Below are 18,001 nucleotides of genomic sequence, written 5' to 3'. Positions count from 1 at the left end.
GCCATAATAATACATAACTTTCAGATTCACCTCCTGTACAGTCATCATGAATGGGGAAATTAGCTCTAGAGACCAAAACATCATATCAGGCTGTAAACGTGTTTGTTTCTGCTGTAAGTGTAGCTGTAATGCTGCTGAACGTATCCATGTGATTTGGCTAGCTGTCGCTGCCAGGGCCTCGTATTGACTCCAGGAAGTGCTCACAAGCATCACGGACGGCAGAAATGATCCCAGTAAACAATAACTCTGGAAACTCTCCTTTAAACTCGTGCTACGATAGCTTGTCCCTGTCTAACGTGACACTTGTAGCCACAGTGACGAAACTCTCCTCGTCCTCTGCTCGTCCTCTCGTCCGTCTCTGCCTCATCCCGTCCGTCTCTGCCTCATCCCGTCCGTCTCTGCCTCATCCCGTCCTCTTCCTGTTCTCTCTTTCACTTTCTCTTCCTCTCTGCTTTCAGCGAGCGAGTGGGCTGCATATTGATTTTTAGTGTTGAACTTGCGTGGCTCCATCGCTCGCTCTCCCTCTCGCCCCCACAGACACAAACTGACGGAGAAGTTGATTAGGAGCAGCTCTAAATATATCCTTCACCTCCACCACCTCCTCTTCTTCCTCTTCCTCTCTCTCTCGCTCGCTCCCTCACCCACTCGCTCTCCCACACCGGTTCAATCGCTCATTCTCCACATTTTCTCTCGCCCGATTCGCCTGGACGCTGCTCTGCCAAGCGCTTTCTCTTCCTCTCTTCATTTCCTCTCCACTTGCTCTGAGCATATCATTTGTCAACCCCCCCCCCCCCCCCCCCCCCCAAAAAAAAAAAAAAAAAAAAAAAAAAAGAGAGATACAGAGACACAGGCAGTGTTGCCAGGTTTGGCTGGAAATCATGATAATTGGACAAATTCAGGAATTCTGGGTAGATTTTTCAGGGCGGCGTCCATTTTCTGAATCTTAACGTGAACTTTTATTTGCAGTGGGGGTGTTTGGATGCAAGTCAATGGCAAACACACTCGTATGCAACACACACACACACACACTCACACTGGCAATATGACATGCATGAGGCTTATTCTCATCAGATTTTACAGATTTTCTCTAAAACACAAAGACAGCGATTGCTGCAGTTTGTAATAATCCAGGTCCAGTTGCAACCAGGACTGGAATGGAAAGTGAAGAGAAAATTGGAAAAATAATCTAAAAGTTATAAATATTTATCATCATATGTTCCTTAAAAAGTAGAAATTAAAAAGGAAAGTGCTTAAATCTTCTTGAATTTGATTCTCACCTCTAATGAGGCGTCCTTTATAAAGCCTTAATAAGTTCTAACTTACTTTATTAAGTGGCTACAGCAAAGCTAGCTAACGCGTTAGCTGTAATACAACTAGCCTAGCATTAGAGCTTAGCATTTTGGGCCTTGCTGCTAAGATAAAGTGTGCTGCTGGCTTATGAAGACATAATATTAGTCGGGAATATTGATGATTTTATCTTCCTCACCAACGCTAACGTCATATTAGAGTTATTAATCATAGATAGGCACCATTAGACCAGCTGTAGAAATAAGTTCACTTCCAAAGCAAACACACGCACTTGCCATTTCAAGATCTTTGTTTGGGGGAAATGCATTCTGGGAAACACTTCTGCTTTTGTCCACAGGGGCCACCAAAAACAACAGAAAATAAAGTTCCTTGTAGTTGCTTTGAGGAACATTTTAGATAGCAGCTTTAAACTGTATGAATGTTGGCTGTAAAATTAAAAACAAACGCATAAAACGTCATTTATTTTTAAAAATAAAAGCCAGAAACGAGGAGTCCAGCACGCACAGAGCCTGGAAACTTCCTGTGAGAGCGCAGCAGTGTTCCTGGTGTAAATTGCGATGAGCTGCGATGCTGTTAGAGATGTGCGGGGTCCAGATGGGAGAGGGAGCCGCTCTGTTTGTTCTGCATCTATGTCGGCCGTCCTGGAGGTAAACACAACAAACAAAGGCCTTCTGCAATTTAGCGCGCTGATTGCGGCGTGGGACAAACAAACAAACGGGCTCGGCGGGCCGTTCTCCTGGGCGTGTGTGCCACTTTGCGTCCCGCGATTTAAATCTCATTTGCGTTCTCTTGGTTTTTACTGAACGCTGAAGCCGAGCAGCCGACCGCTGAAGGTGTGTGTGTGTGTGTGTGTGTGTGTGTGTGTGTGTGTGTGTGTGTGTCGGGGGGGGGGGGGGGGGGGTCTCATAAACTGAGCATTTTTCAGACAATGAGCACGTGGGCGTATGGCTTTAGGCATATTTGACAGGATCAAATGACTTACACAGAAAAGAAAATTCTGTCGTTTATGAAATAATCCCCCCATACTTATTTCATCCACATCCTCTCCTCTGCTTATTTTTTTCTTTTTCTTCTCACCTCCAGCCCCCTTTTTAAATGGATTGAGGTAAAATGGGAATCTGTATTCAGTGGGTGGTTTTAACATACACGTTCTGACTTTGTTTAGATTTGAAATGCACATCACATATGCATGATGACATAAACCTCAAGGCTCGTCCTCAGATCTGCCTGATTTTGTCGAATAAAGAAGCTGGGGGGGGGGGGACAAGGTGTTTATCATGCTGATATTGTTTTGGCTCCGTCCGTGTGCATGTGCTTTATGATGAATACATGAATTCATCATGAGCCGTGATGAATATTGTATCTCTAGTTGATGCAGTGTGTTTATGTTGTTTTAAACGCCGCCGCTGTCGTGGCCTCGCCTCGCTCATGGAGGAGATGTTGTAATCTTGGTGGCGCTCACTGAGTTAAATAAAGGTTTAATCATTTGAAGAAAAGGTTGGAATAAGCGTGTGCTCGTGCGTACGTGCCGGTGAGACTCCGCTGGTGTTTAATCCTTTGCTGAATAACGGGACGAGCGATCAAACAGCCGTTGACGGTGCAGGGTGTGCGTTCGCAGAGGCAGCTGATGGGAATCGTTTGCAGTTCACGGAGCTGCACGAGTGTGAATCCCGGTTCGTGTCACGCTGCTGCACCTTTGTCCCACTTTCCTGAGTCACTGCGCCGCATCTGTTTGGCCCTTTTCTGCCTCACAGGTTAACAGGAGTCCTTCTGTCATTTAGTAACTGCGTTTATTACACTTCAACTTACCTCCAGTTTACACATTCTCGCTGTGTCATTATTATAAAGCGTTCATCTTGTACTTTGAGTTTGGATAAAGTCATCATGCCACACACCTACTGATGGTCTCGTTAGACTCCAGCGTTACTCTTACTTTCATTATGAATAGATATTGTCGTAGATGCTCTCTGACCTCAGGGTCATTTTAGTTCCTACCTGCTGTTGTGCTGGGGACAGTTTTGAGTGTAACAGGAAGACTGATGTGAACCCAAAGTGACTGCAAGGTCCTGACAGCATCATAAACCTTTTTATGGATCTGCTTCGGCTCTGGCTGCTCTTTGTCAGGCTTTAGGAAAGAGTACGGTCTTAGTTTAATTCAGAGGAAGCATTTAAGACGAACCACCGTCCGTCCCTTAAACTTCACGAAACCATCAGATCCAATCCAACTAATCTCAGACATTTTATCTGCGTCCAAGAACTCTTTGTGATCAGCTCTTCCAAACACTTTCTTTAGAAGAATCCGGAATCAGCATTTTTCTTTGTATCTGAACGAAGCTTATTCACATTTTTTCTCAAAATGGCCCAAACTTTCATCTTTGTGTTGCTGTTGTTGAGCTGATCGTGTATTTCAGTGAAGCAGGTTTGGTTTCATGCTGCGTTCATGAACGAACGTTTCATTAGGTTTTCAAAACACTCGATTTGGGGTGAGAATTAACGCTCATTAATGTTCGCCTTCGTGGTTGATTCGCAAATAAACGGAAACAAGCTGCGATAGTTAGCAGGAACGCTTGAAGGTTCACAAAAGAAAATCTGGCAAAGAGCAAATGAAGACACGTCGCTCGACGGTCGGTGCAGCATGTACTGTTGCTCCAAAGATGAAAACAGTTCCTGTAAAGACGAAGCAGTTGTCAGGATGATAATTAAAACCTTACAGTCGGTGGTCTCACCTTTCTCTTCTCTCAGGCAGGTGTACGCTGTATATGCATTACTAACCACAGATGCAGCGACACCTTCTCGGAGACGGCAGGCCTGCCAACGCGATTATCATGCAGAATTAGAGCTGTGCAGAGCGAAACTCTGTTTGATCTCGCCGATGTGAGTGCGTGCCTTTGCGTGAGCGTTCGCGTCTCTACGAGCGCAAGAGACAGAAATAGAGACAGAGGAAGAGGAGAGAGATGCTGTCAACTCTCTCCATCCTCCTCCTCCTCCTCGCCGAAGCAGATGTCCAATTGAGTCTATTTAAAGCCGGTGCGGTATGGCTGCTGATGCTGTGAGCGCCGAGCTGTAGCTTTGCATTGCTGTTGTCTTACGTGCGCGGCGCTCGGCTCGGAGCTCGAATCCTCTTCCGTGTGAACGAGCGTTTCCGCTCTGCGGGATGTCGGCTGGAAATTACCTCAAAGCTCATTATTGAAGAAAACCTTGAAAACCTGGAGATGTTGCGGCTCCTGCAGGTGGATCTCGCAGTCCACTAACTGCATGTTGTTTAAACACTAAAACCAGCTGCCGGCGATGAAGACGCACAATGATAAAGCCGTAACAAGACTGAGTTATGTCATATATTCAAAGGGCATCGTTCCAAGCCAACTGTCTTAAATGAAACCGCAGCAGCTTCCTGCCAAACGGACCATTATCAGCGAGTGCATGTGCAGTGACTAATATCGTAACCCTGAAAATAACAGACCACTTGTGGTGCAACTCCAATGGCTTTGGCAGAGACTCTGAGTCCCAGCCTGTTCTGTTGTCTCAGACAATTATCTGAAACAGACACAGTTCTGACTCTCTTGGTTTTTTTTTTTTCATCGGGGCTCATCTGTTTTTTCCCAATGAACAAATAGATAGAAGCTCAGAATAGGTGGGACTTGGCCGTTGCCTTGTCATCCCTCGCCAGGGATGACGCATCTGCTGCCATGTCGAGGGGAGGGGAGAAGAGAAAGAAAGAAAAAACAGTTATCAACAGGATGTGGTGGTGTCAGACAGGAAGTGAGCACTGACAGGGGTTTGCAGACGGAGCGAGATGCTCTGCAGCGAACAGCTCGTTCTGACCGAGGTGTCCGCTGTGAGACGTTTCACGTGTCTCTGGAAAGCTGCAGCAGCTTCATCAGGCAGCTTCTGATCAGATAATGAAACATGAGATAATTAATCGTGCTTCAGTCTTAAAGGACAAAACCGGCTTTAATTTTTGCTTTAAGATTTGTTTTATTGTTTCTTTACAGAGCGCAGATGTGAAAAAGTTCAAATCTGACATCGTTCATTCTTAACTTTTTGCTCTTTCAGCAGCATAAGTCCACTAGTCTCAGTGCAAATGGACACCTTGCATTCAGTGTCATTTCCTGGCAGTGATCTGCTTCTTAAAATATTCTAGTAAAACTGCGTGTGAAACACATCCACTGACAAAAATACACATCCTCAGAGGAGAAACCAGCCTGAAAATGGAACAAAATTAGACGCTGAGGTGGAATCTTTTTGCAGTGTGCCAGCCCTGAAAAGGTGTGTAAACTCTATTCCCCCCGGTGCATTTAAAAAAAGATGGGTAAATGAGTTTCCTAGGTGGGGTTTACCCTCCTCTACTGTACATCTCTGCATTTCCAGCAGCAGCCTTCCTGTCAAAGAGGGACCGGAGGAAGCTGTGAGACGCGACTGCAGAGCGCAGGCTTTGTACGGGAGGGGGCGGAGGGAGGGAGGGAGAGAGAGAGAGAGAGGGAGTGAGAGAGAGACGCGCAGAGGGAGAGAGAGAGCTGTGACAGCGCTCATCACCCACTGAACAACCAGGACGGGTTGCATCCGAGCGATCGCTGCCATTCGCAGACGGAGTTTACAGCCTTTGCGCCGCTTTTTCTTTCGATCTTTTTCCGCCGCACCCCCTCCCTCTCCCGGTGCTGCCCAGCCAGTCGACCATGGTTTCTATAATTTCAGACCTGGACCCTCTGAAAAGCTGGAACGTGTTAAGGTAAGCGCCCGGTCAGTTTCTCCTCAGCCTCGCCGCTGTGAACGGGTTGATAGCAGGGAGCGGATAGGGACAGAAGTGCGCTGCTGTTTTGGAGAAAATAAGGGTGGGACGCGGCGCAGGCGGGAGGTCGCCGCCTTCTGGGCTCTGGTTCCGGCGCTGCGCTGCGTAATTACGCACGGATTGCGCCGTTTGGCTCTAATGTGCCCCGAGTACAGCGCACTTTCTACTTTCTCTCCCTCTTCTCCGCTGCTCTGTCATGAGTCTGACGCATGCAAGCTGCTCTGTGTCTGCGTACATCTCATTAACCCCCGATGCTGCCCCGCGCGGCGCTCCATCATCACCAGCATCTCCAAACTTCGTCTCTTTCCAGCGTAGCAGTAAGAATAACACTCATTTATCACCATCACCCCCCCCACACACCCCTCCTCCCCCCCCCCCCGCCCCCTCCCCTAGTTCCACCCATGCTGATCTCGTCCCTCCAAACGCTGAAGAGCCGCGTGCGCTGCCAGAAAAAAGTGTGCCCCTCCAGGAATTTATCTTGAAACATTTACTCATGGCTGATTGCCTGCAACAGAGCGCTTTTAGAGAACATTAAATTTTATCTCCCGAGCTGCAAAACATGTTTTCAGCGCTGCTCCAGCAACCAGCCATTTACTGCCTGGCAGGAGGAGGCGGCTCCGATACCAATCTGAATCCCGGAGCCTCCCGAGGGGTCAAAGGTGAAGCTTCCCTCGCTCACCTTGTCTTGAGCGAGCACCTTCCTTTTTGTCAAACAGCTATTAGGCTCATAGGCAGGACACGAGGCTCTATCTCGGACCTGCAAATCACTATGAATACATTCACTGTCATTAAGCATCTCAGCAGAAAAGCCTATGAATTTAAAAGCTGGATTTTAAAAGGCCTTGTCCCTGAATATTTCAGCCATTTGATAAATAAGTCATTATTCCCTCGACAGACTCGGCGGCAGCGGCGGGGACTATCGCAAATTCTATTTTAGAAACGGAGAGAGGAGACAGAACCCTCAAGACCCTCAAATTATTCTTTTAATGCTGCCTCTCCCCTCTTTTATCATTTTACCCCCCCACCCCCCGCTCCATCCCACCATCATTATCCACAAATCCAAAATAGAAAATGAGTGGAGTAATGTAGAGCAGCCACATTTCAGTAAACTGCTGATGGACGGAGGAGGGGGCTAAATGATGTCATTCCCAAACAGCCAGCGATGACCATCCAGACCGAGAAATGGGGCATGCAGCTGACCTGACACACACACACACACACACACACACACACACACACACGCGCGCGCACACACACTCTTAAATAGCCACAGCAGAGACTTTCTCCGTGGACACACACTCCGCTCCTCTCGGTCTATTTGCTTAACGGGGACAGATCTCCTGGTAGCATTAAAACGTCACTTTTAGCTCATTTTAGCACAGATAGCGAGTTAATAATCGACACGCTGGGCCTGCTGCAGCCGTGTTGGCTTTAAAGTGGAAAGGTCAAAGGTCAGACGGGAGGCTGTGAGTTTTGGAAGGACATACGGGGGCAAACTTTTTTCACAGGGAATCAGGAGAGTTTAATTTTTGTTGTCGCCTCTTGAGAGCAGAGGAGGCAAAGGAGGAGAGAAAAGGAAGGATGGAAGGAGAGGAAGAGGAGATTATTTACCTTCCCTCTGTCTCTCCTCTTTATTAAACCTTTGTCTTCCAGATTAGAGGCAGGAGCAGCTGTCCCTCTCCAAAGACGGCACATCTTAATAAAGACCAGCTTACCGCCGGCCCGTCACTCACACTCTCCCGAGGTCACACACACACTTCGACCAACTCGCTCATCCACACACACACACACACACAAATGAGCAGTCACGCCCACGAGCGCACTTCTCAATCATTCATGATGATGAAGCACCTCGGCGGCGTTCACTGCGTCGTTTTCCTCCTAATGAGACTCACCTCCGTCACGCTCAGACACACACTTCACACACACACTATCACGAGCACAGCGTTAACAAGGAAGTGTGTGTGCGCCGCTGTGGAGCAGAAGCAGCGGAACAAAAGGCAGCGACAAGAAGCACAAACACTCGATTTAGCCGGAGATCATTTTCTGAATTTTAACACGCGACAACGCGGCCCAGGCCGGGATTTGTCGCATTGTGGTCGAGCGCCGGCGGCAGACTCTGCGTTCGCTGATCGATTTCTGCTGAGAGAAGATGACAAACAACACAAAAGGTGCTGCACCATTAAGATTTAAAACAAGGATGTTGTATCAGCGCAGATGAAAGATGAGACCTCGCTGCTGGAACACAATTAGGCAACATGATATGCACATTAGCACAATTAGCTGATTAATGCAGCTCTGTGGAATCTGATTTACTTTAAATGCAATAAGGAGTTAATGCAAGTGTGCGCACGCATGTTTTAAAGCCGGCGTTACCTGATCAGCGGCGGGTGTGTCGTCTGCCTTCACTCTCTCTGATGTCTTACACGCTGTATCAGTCTGAACACACACACACACACACACATGCATGTAAACACACACTCGTGTTCCGGAGGGGGAGCAGTGGATGGATGTGAAGATCCGGCCGTGCCTCTCGCAGTGCACGCCACATATCTGAAGTGCAGTTCAGTTATTCCATAATGAGAAGCAGCATGCATATTAATTCCATCTGATTACATCCAGCTACCACTCACACACACACACACACACACACGGCAAAGACGAGGTGTGTTCTGTATTCAATTAGAGCTCAGGTTTTTAGTCTTTCACCGACTGGTTAATTGCTGGATATTCCGAAACAGGAAAGATAAAAGTGTGTTTTTGAAGCAAAATTCGCTCAAACTGAAGGTTTTAATCGAGAATCAAGAGCTGCTTTTAATGTGAAAAGCTCCGCCGGCGCTCCTCCGCTGCTCCTCTTTCTCTCCTCGGGGTCCGTTTTCGCCGTCCAATCGTCGAGATCCTCTCGTTTGTGCAGGTGCGCCGTCCTGCAGCTCCAGCGCGCGCCGAGCGAGGCGGCGGGACGAGGGGAGGCTGACAGCGTGAGGGGGCTTGACCTTTGACCCCGCAGTGTTGGTTTTAATTAATCCACTTAAAGAGTTCGTCCGCCTGCATTATGTGTCGCTTTATATCCCGCCGGACCGAGAGGAGAGGCACAAATCCATCTGCCTAATTACCGAGACCACTGTTTGAATCTTTAAATCCCCTCCGATGTGTGTGTGTTTGTGTGTGTGTGTGTGTGTGTGTGTGTGTGTGTGTGTGTGTGGTGCTTTATCTATAAGCCAGACCTTTTCAGCATTCAGGATTATACTGCTTTTAACTGAAGGGCTGGAGTGAAAACATTTCTTAAAGGCGGTTACTGATATTTTCAGCGTGAAGCCGCCGATAGTGTTTAATCTTTAAATTTGAGCATTTTCATCCTTAAGTATTTTCCCCACAATTTCTTTCTTATCGTGTTGGAAAAGGCTCAGAAAAAGTGTGTTTCACAGTGGCAGGACGCTGTCAAAAACAGCTAGTTTGCCATCAGGTTGAATTTGAACTGTGTGGCTTTGGAAAGCCTCCTCCCTTTGCTTCCTTTCCATCTTTCCATCACTTTGTTTTCAGCAGAGAAACGCGGCTCATCTGTTTTTTTAGACCTTTTCCAGAGAGATGATGCCCTCTCTGACGCCATTCGCTCCCTGAATGTTTGCAGCTGAATTTGACTCGTGTGAACGATGACGCTGTTGCAGTTGAGTGATGTCCTAAGAGGCCGTTTCCAGGAGGAAGCACCTTTGGAGGTTCGGACGTAGTGGCGGCGGCGGCGCGTTAGAGGTTGATGTTGGGGCTGATTTGATTTGAAGAATTGGACTCAGGAGTGGGCTGGTTTTGGAACGAGAGCTCAGACTGAATGTACCTTCATGCTGTGCTTCATAAGGTTTTGCCTTTTGAGGTGACGTCAAACTGATCGTAAACGATGTCTAAATCATCGCTACGGTCTGGACATCTTTATGGCGTTTTTCCGCCAAACGATTCACTCGTTTTTTAACCCCACATCACTTTAAACGATGCGGTACAGGAAAAAGCTGGGTGACAAGTTTTTAAATGAAAGCGATGGCAGCGGGAGGGAATAAAATTTCACTCTCCGCTTCCCACATCCGTCAGTCAAAGCTTTGTCGCAGCCAAGAACAATACGGCATTCAGCATCCGAGTGACGGAGGCGGACGGGGCGGGCAGAAGGAGAAAGAGAGGGAGGGCTGAATTCCTCAGAACCCCCTGAAATCAGCAAGGGATAATTACATAGTTGAGGCGAAAGTGCGTCACAAAACACAAAGGAGATGGAGGAAAGATGACAGGGAGGGAAGGGGGACTGGGAGAGCTGCAGAGGAGCAGGAAAGAGGAGAACTCAGAGGCGGGAGGAGGAAGAAAGAGCAGAGCCCCATCCAGGTGGTGTGGAGCACACCGTGTTTTAGTCAGTGCGCCTCTGCTTTCATTCCAGGGTCATTTACTCCAGTACTTTACTTTTTGAGGACCTTGTACTTCTGCTGCACTTCCTCTCAGACTCAAATATCCTACTTTTTACTCCTCTGCGTTTCTTCAGCAGCTGTCGTGACCTGACTGTGCAGATTTACATTCAACATGTGTGATCGCTCTTATGAAATGTCATGCAACTATCCAGCTTTCATTACCAGCAGATCTGCAAAATAATAATAATAACAACCGTTAAGGCTGTAAAATGTCAGAAAGCTGCCTTGTTTTGTCCGTGCAAGCACAAAAATGTTTATTTTACCGTCACCTAAGACAAAGAAAAGCAGGAAATCCTCACATTTTGTTTGGAAGCAGCAACTTTATTCATTCATCCTTCAAAAACGAACCAGAAATCAAACCTCAGAGTCGTCGCTAATGAGTCCTCTGTGTGTTCAGTGGCTGTTTGCGCTGTACGTAAAGTATCCAGAGTCGTCAAAGTTACAACATTAAATGGCTGCTCACACATCACACGTTAACGTAATAATCCGGGAACATGTTCGTTAAAGTGACAGCTTGGGGTTCCCCTCTGAAAAGCCACATGGTGATGCGTTTAATGTCGTGATGAGTTCAGGTCGTAGGTGACGCTCAGCAGATACATGCTGTGTTTTTCCCCTGAAGGCTCAAAAGAGGTCTGTAATTTTTCTGTCCTTGGCTCAGGTGGTCTTTATTTGTGGCGAGGTGGGCCGGCTCAGACTGACCCCTGCAGTCTGACAGGAGTCCCGCTGTGCGTGGAGTGCGTTTGATGCTTCGGATACCGTAATGTGGCGTTTGTGTGTCGTGTTATTGCTGAATTCTTCTTACACGACCGATGAGGCTGATGCAAAAAATTCATCCGATTCCACACACGAAGGCGTGGAAACGTTTATTATCTTTGGTTTGAGAGCAGAGGTTTGTGGTCAGGTGATGTTTTCCAGTTTGCCAAGAGGCAGCAGTTTCGGGGGAAACAGAGCGAATGTGTGTCAGCGTGTCAAAGTGCCGTTCGTGTGTCTCGTCCTGCCCTCCGAGACAAAACCTGAGTGTTGTTCTGCCTTTGCAAGAATATTTCAGTCGCACTGCTGCATCACTCTCAGCTCCAAAAGTGAGATTACCTTCTGCAGGCTTACAGATCTCTCTCTCTCTCTCTCACACACACACACACACACACACACACACACACACACACTCACACGGAGGACATCGTCTGTCTCTTTAATGTTATTTTTGACTAAAACAAGTGTTGTTGCCTGTCGTGGCAGATGCAGTCGCTGCTTTTTTTGTTCTCTTTCCCCAGTAGAGAGATCAGCTTAGTCAACAGCAGCCGCAGGGATTTAAGACACAAGTGTAGCACACACACCTCACATGACAGCCTGCGTGTGTGTGTGTGTGTGTGTGTGCGCGCAGACAGTATGTAAGTGTGATGTGATTGCATGTGTAAATCATTCTTTAAGTAAGAAACGCCAACTTTCTCTCTGCTTGTTTTTCTTGCCTTTTTTTCCTTTCTTGCTTTGTCTTCTGGTGTTGTTTCTCTTTGTCCTTTCATGTCTTTGTCTTCTTTGTCTCTGCATGTTTTATTATCTCTCCAACCTTGTCCTTTCCTCTGACTTTTCCTCATTGTTTGCTCATCATCTTTTTTTTTTTTTTTTTAATCTGTTCCCTCTCTGACTTATTATTTATTTCTCTTCATCCTTCTGAGAGGCCGGTTAGCTTTTTTCTGCGCTTCACAACTTAAACTGCTCAGTGCAACCTATGCATTACCCTCTACGCGCACGCACGCACACACACACACACACACACACACACACACACACAAAACACAAAACACCATTGGCCCAAAGTGACAAATCTGTTTAATAATGCACCACCTGGAGCACAGCACTCTATCTCTATCTCTCTCACTCGTGCTCTCTCTTTCACCAAACCTCTCTCTCTCTCTCCTCCCCACACACACACACACACACACACACACACACACATACACACACTCACTAATCATTCCCTTTGGCTGTATTTTAGTGCTGTACTTTGTTATAGTCTTATTCTCAAGACGGCCGAGCCCTTAAAGAAGCTTTATACCTGTGTGTGTGTGTGTGTGTGTGTGTGTGTGTGTGTGTGTGTTTCCTCTGGTGACACACCACCGCCTTTGTGCCGAATGGCTTAAGAGACACAGGAAGTATAGAGTAGACCCTCTCCTCCAGCTTCTCTCTTTACATCCCTTCTCTTCTTATGATTCCTCCTTCACCTCGCAGTCATTATCCGCGGCGGATTTCCTCCACTGTCCTCCAACCCGCCAGGTTCCTCCCACCCTTTTTCTCCTCATAGTGATCCTCTACGAGGGGGGGATGAGGGAGAGAAAGAGAGAAGGGGTTGGGGGGGGGGGAGAGGGGAAAAATAGATCATGTCTGAATAAATAAACAGCTTTTGCTTGCAACTGAAACGGAAAGCTTAGCGGAGTAAAGGGGGAGTGAGGAAGACGAGGAGGAGGGAGGAAAAGAGGAGGAGGGATGAGGGGGTGAGAGTCAGCAAAGAAAGAGAAACATTGGCACTCTGCCCGGTGAAAATAAGAAAAAAAAATGGAATTAAATCTCTTTGTGTGTGTGTGTGTGTGTGTGACTGATGGATGCTCAAAGTAAAGCCAAAAAGAAAAAAAAAAATCGCTCACAATGCATGACCAGAGGCCAAATGAAAAGCTGACCAATCACAGTGAGCGGTTGTGCAAGGATCAATTCAATAGGTCAGACTGAAGCTGTGCACTACCAGAGGCCAGATCTGCAAAGGAAACTGTTATTGTTCATGGAGATGGATATGTTCTCCATTTATTGATGTTTTTATGTTGCACAAACACACTAAGAAGCTGATGATAATTGCACTTAAGCCGATCAAAGGGGCAGATATTGGCTTCGTATTAAAAAGTCTGGTTCTGTGTCGTCATCGTGATGAGGTTATACTGTACAAGCATGCATCACGGTTAAAACCGCCTTTGGTTTCAATGGGAAATTTCATTGTTCCACGGTCTAAAATATGGCTTTTTCTGAATGAGGTTCGGCATGAAAATTGCCAAATTTAAAACACGCTGAATGGCGGTACGAAATATCGACCGTCAGCACCTTCGTTCCAGAAAGTATCCCAACCAGCTTTGAGAGCCGGCGTCGGTCACACTGCAGAGAGAGAGAAATCCAGAGAGGATGAGAAGGAGAGCTAATGAATTATGGGTGGCCTGTGAATAGAGAGAGAGAGCGAGGTCTGCGCTCTGTCGCTCTCTTCCTCCTCCTGGGTTATGGAAGTGTCACGCTGTGAGTGTTGCCATGCAGATGGTGACCCTGGAGTGTTGCAAGAGGGAGGGGAAGAAAAGAAGGAGGAGAAAAAACAGAGCAAGCTCATGAGAAAAGGAGGCGAAGAGCTGCTTTTTTTTTTAAATTTCTTAAATACAGGAAGTGAAGCTGATTGGCTGCACAGTCGTGATCACAGGCGACAGGATACAACCGGTGTTGGCTTGCTCAGGCTGATTCTAATAACTGCCACGTTTAGATAGATGATTGATCAATTGAGCAGTGTCGTCAGTCAAATGGAGGTGGACAGCTCTGTCTGAGCTCCAGATATCAGTTAAACCCAGGTTTAGATGGAGTGAGGAGGGCTGGGTCAAAGGTCACGGCCTGGAGGGTTGAAGCCAAACACAGCGTGCATGCAGACCTCTCACATGCTCAGTGCATGCCACGGAGGAGGCACACACACACTGACATTGTGTTGAAGAGGGAAGAGAGCTGCAGGGTGGAGACCAGATCGAGAGAAGACCGTATGATGTAACAGCCGGAGCTGATTCGCTCCAGATTCTGAGGCGTCATGTCCGTGTGAAAGAGAGGAAAACCCCCAGTCCTGAACATGAGCCCTTCGAGCTGTAAACCTTTTGAAATCTGCATTCAGGCTTCAGACAATCAGGCACAGGCTGCATATTTACATGCACAAAAATCACCATTTTGTCTTTATAATGAAGTCAAATGGATCTGGTGCGACACTCACTGTGTGTCTAGACTGCCTGCTTTGTTTTCAGTGCTGATTCATGTACGCTCAGTGGCAGAATTAGAGGTTTTCATGGGTCCGCTCCAGCCCAGGACCCCTGCTGGGTCGGATTCAAATTATCTTCAAGTCAGGTATGGCCCAGCTGTAACGCCCAGAATGGATCAGGCTCTAATTATGGGTCAGTCCAGCCTGTCCTCGCCAGAACAAAGGCTGTCAGTCGTCTGTGCGAGTACATGGAGACCTCTAGTGGCCGTAGTACTTATGACAGGCGCAGAGGAGGAATTGATGTAGTATAAAGAGCAAGAAAGTCTGCGTATGGAGGAAGGTGGGCTGGATGGATGCGTCAAACAAACACCCAGGAAACCGCTGATCATGTCCCGAGCGCTGACTCATTTTAACTTACATAATGTGTTCAAGTTCCATCATGTACGTAACAGTAATGTACTGATTTTAGCCCAAACCGTCGTCTTTCACTGAACCTAACCAAAGTCCAACCCGCTCACAACATTACCCACATGACGGCAAAGGTCTGGTGTTCCTCTCTGTGGTACTCTGCAGCGGTCGTAAAGGGCGTCTTTGTAACAGTGATGTGTCTTGAATTGGGAGTCATTAACAATCGATCGATTCAGTCATTTAGAAACCAGGTCATGTGGATTTAAAACGGATTATACGATATCTGGAAATATGCACGGGGAGGGTTTGATGAAGAGGATTCTGCTCTCCCTCAGCGCACAATGATCAGTGATGAAGAGTTACTTCAGAGATTTCAGGCTTTCAAAAACTCGGCGTTTGGAGAAACTTGCAGTCATTAAAAGACGTTTTTAGCCAGAAAAGGAAGTGGCGAGGCAGTGTGCACATTACAACATTTTGCACTGTGACGCTGTCCTGTTGGATCTGTGCTCTGATTGGCTAGCTTTTGCCCGTGTGACTTTGTTATTTATGGTCTGTATTTCAGCTTGTCTCTGAGGTAACTCACTGACTGTTAATGGACTTTAAAGCCAGCTGGGTTGTCTGAGCGTTTCAGGGCTGTGGACTGTTGCTTAATGTTCACATGACTAACGAAAGAGCGTCATCGTGGCCATTACATCCCATACTGTGTGTGTGTGTGTGTGTGTGTGTGTGTGTGTGTGTGTGTACATATGAAGTACAGAAACCTCAGTTTTTACTGCACAGTTTAGTGTATTTAGTACATACAGAAGCACATTTACAGACACACACACATTTGTTTTCATTGCTTGTGGCAACATAACAGACTTAGTTTCACTTCCTGTGATCTTACCTTAACCTCAACCTTAACCTCAACCTTAACCCTAACCCTAAGTCTAAGGCTAAGCCTAACCTTGTAGAACCTGAGCAGCATTCCTTCACAAATATCAAGTCTTAACTCTAAAATATAAGAGTTAACCTTGTGGGGACCTACTGTCTCTAAAAAGGGACGTTGTGCTTGTGTCCTCACATTGTGATTTCTATGACTACACACACACACACACACACACACCCCCACACACACACACACACCCACACACACACTCAGCTGGAGCTTCAAATCCTGCTCTTGCAGTCCTGACTAAATTTCTAGCTTCCTTTCTTGGAACTTTGCTTCTTTCTGTCTTCGGCTCTTTCCTTTCTTTCCTCTCAGGACTGTGTCGCCTCTGTTTTAAACAAAGCATCTTCTGATCTTTTGTGCGCCTCTCTTTGGCATAATCCTGGTGTCTGTTGCCGTGGTTACACTGTCTTAATGTGCCATTGATGTAATGTATTAAAAGCATCGCTGACTCCCGGCAAAAACTTTAAACGTGTTATTCCATCTCTCTGCGTCGTCCAGAATGCGAGTGCACTTGTCTGTGCCACTTTCTTATTGATAAGTGCGTATTTTTGGAGTCCAGCTGATACAGACTGATATCTTATACTACTTTTCACTATCTTTAAAATTAAATTTGGCTATTTTCATGCAAAAATGCATGTTTTTCATGTGTGGAAGCCTCTGAAAAGCAATTTAAGCCATCGCGGCGCGCTAAAACTCTCCATTAAAATCAGTAGAAATGATGTAACAAGTGTATTTGTGTCTTGTCTGATCTGAAAATGTTGAATCAAATCAGGGTTTTCCAACACGCAACCAGTCTGGTATTAATTAAATCAGCATTTAACGTGCAATCAGAATAGATTTATGGCCGTAATGCCAGCGTGCGTTCGCTGTTATCATCCAGCCTGTGTCACATCTCGTGGTCGTACACGCTGAATGTGGAGGCAATGAGCTCCACCGCAGCAACATTATGACAACATTTCATCTCATCCCCTCGACGCCGTGCTTTGGAAGATGACGGTAATTTGGACGAGATGTTTTGAGGCCTTGGGTTCTCTCTCCTCGCTCGCCGACGGTCCCCGGTGCACTGCAACATTAAAGTGAGACTGGAGCGTGAACGTATGGCTGGCTATTAAATGGCAATCACACAGAGAAGAGCTCTTTTATAGATGAGCACATTTCTGCTTAATAGCTCTCGGAGCAGAGTCGTCCAAATATGACATTTGGAATGAAAGCCCTCCGAACGCCAGCGTTTATTAAAATCTTTGCTGAAATCTTTGAATTTGTCAGTTTTTACGTGACGTGGGTCAGAATGAAATCTGGATTGCAAGCTGAAATCGTCATCTTAGTTATGTGATCACGCTTTAAAGGTATCTTGAGTTGTATTGAGCATCAGGGGCGTCTGGCGTCCTCTAATAGTGTCACGCACAGTTAACTCGCCGTGCATCTCCGCGGCTGATGTTCCAGGTCGCTCATGGCTCCAGCTCAGCCCGTCGGCGGCGTTGGGAACCTTGTGCACCTTCTCTGCTCCGTGTCCTGAGATTACTGAAACCTCCCGCCCCCTGATGGCTGCTTGAGGGCGGAGTTAATGTCATCAGCGGGCCCTCTGCTTGCCCCTGGGAGTCCCGCTCCACCCTGCCCCATTAATTTCAAGTGCTACTCATATCCTTGGCCCCCTTACTTTCCATCTCTCAGCCCCCTCCCTCCTTCTATCTTCACCTTGGTGCGCCCAGCCCAATCTCAGCGCTCTCCTGGCTCATTTTGAGCTGTAATTGGACAGGAGTCCCGCGGGACGGTCGTCAGCACGCCCCAGCGCCTCGCGCACCATCTCCAGAGTGGAAACGTGCCCGGCCATGGTCGATAAGCAGCGCTCCCACTCAGTCCAACATTCCCTGCTCAGCTAACTTTCAATGGGAAGAATGACTGGACATCACTTTAAAACAAGTGTTCTCAACGAGCCCAAAATAGGCCCACAGCGAGGTACGAGCGCCAAACCTCCATATGAAAAACACTCCACCTCCATCTTGTCGAGTCATTTCTGTCTGCAGTATGAGTCAATCTGTTGGTGCTGCAAAACATTTCAGCCTGTTTCCAACAACTCAGATTGTTTCTAAAGTCAAGTTTCCTTGTTTCAAAGGCAGTGACGGCTGTCATCTTGTTTTAGGATGTGC

The 18,001-nt window shown here is 47.0% G+C and overlaps 1 protein-coding gene across 14 annotated transcripts in view; it reads left to right on the top strand.

Annotated features, from left to right (window-relative positions):
• Window positions 1-5,656: 5,656 nt before the first annotated feature.
• Window positions 5,657-18,001, top strand: part of celf2 (cugbp, Elav-like family member 2) — a 179,177-nt gene continuing 166,832 nt past the window's right edge. For 10 of the 14 annotated variants that reach the window (XM_076722781.1, XM_076722784.1, XM_076722769.1 and 7 more), the window contains exon 1: window positions 5,757-6,034. In XM_076722781.1, the coding sequence (XP_076578896.1) occupies window positions 5,982-6,034 (53 nt within the window). In that variant the 5' untranslated portion in view covers window positions 5,757-5,981. Of the gene's footprint in view, window positions 6,035-18,001 lie in introns of all 14 variants that reach the window. The other 4 variants (XM_076722785.1, XM_076722765.1, XM_076722768.1 and 1 more) reach the window with 4 other exon arrangements.

The sequence above is a fragment of the Chaetodon auriga genome, chromosome 22 (genome assembly GCF_051107435.1).
Source record: "Chaetodon auriga isolate fChaAug3 chromosome 22, fChaAug3.hap1, whole genome shotgun sequence".
In the NCBI taxonomy this organism is placed as follows: Eukaryota; Metazoa; Chordata; class Actinopteri; order Chaetodontiformes; family Chaetodontidae; genus Chaetodon; species Chaetodon auriga.
This window is presented reverse-complemented; position numbering and strand designations above follow the sequence as displayed.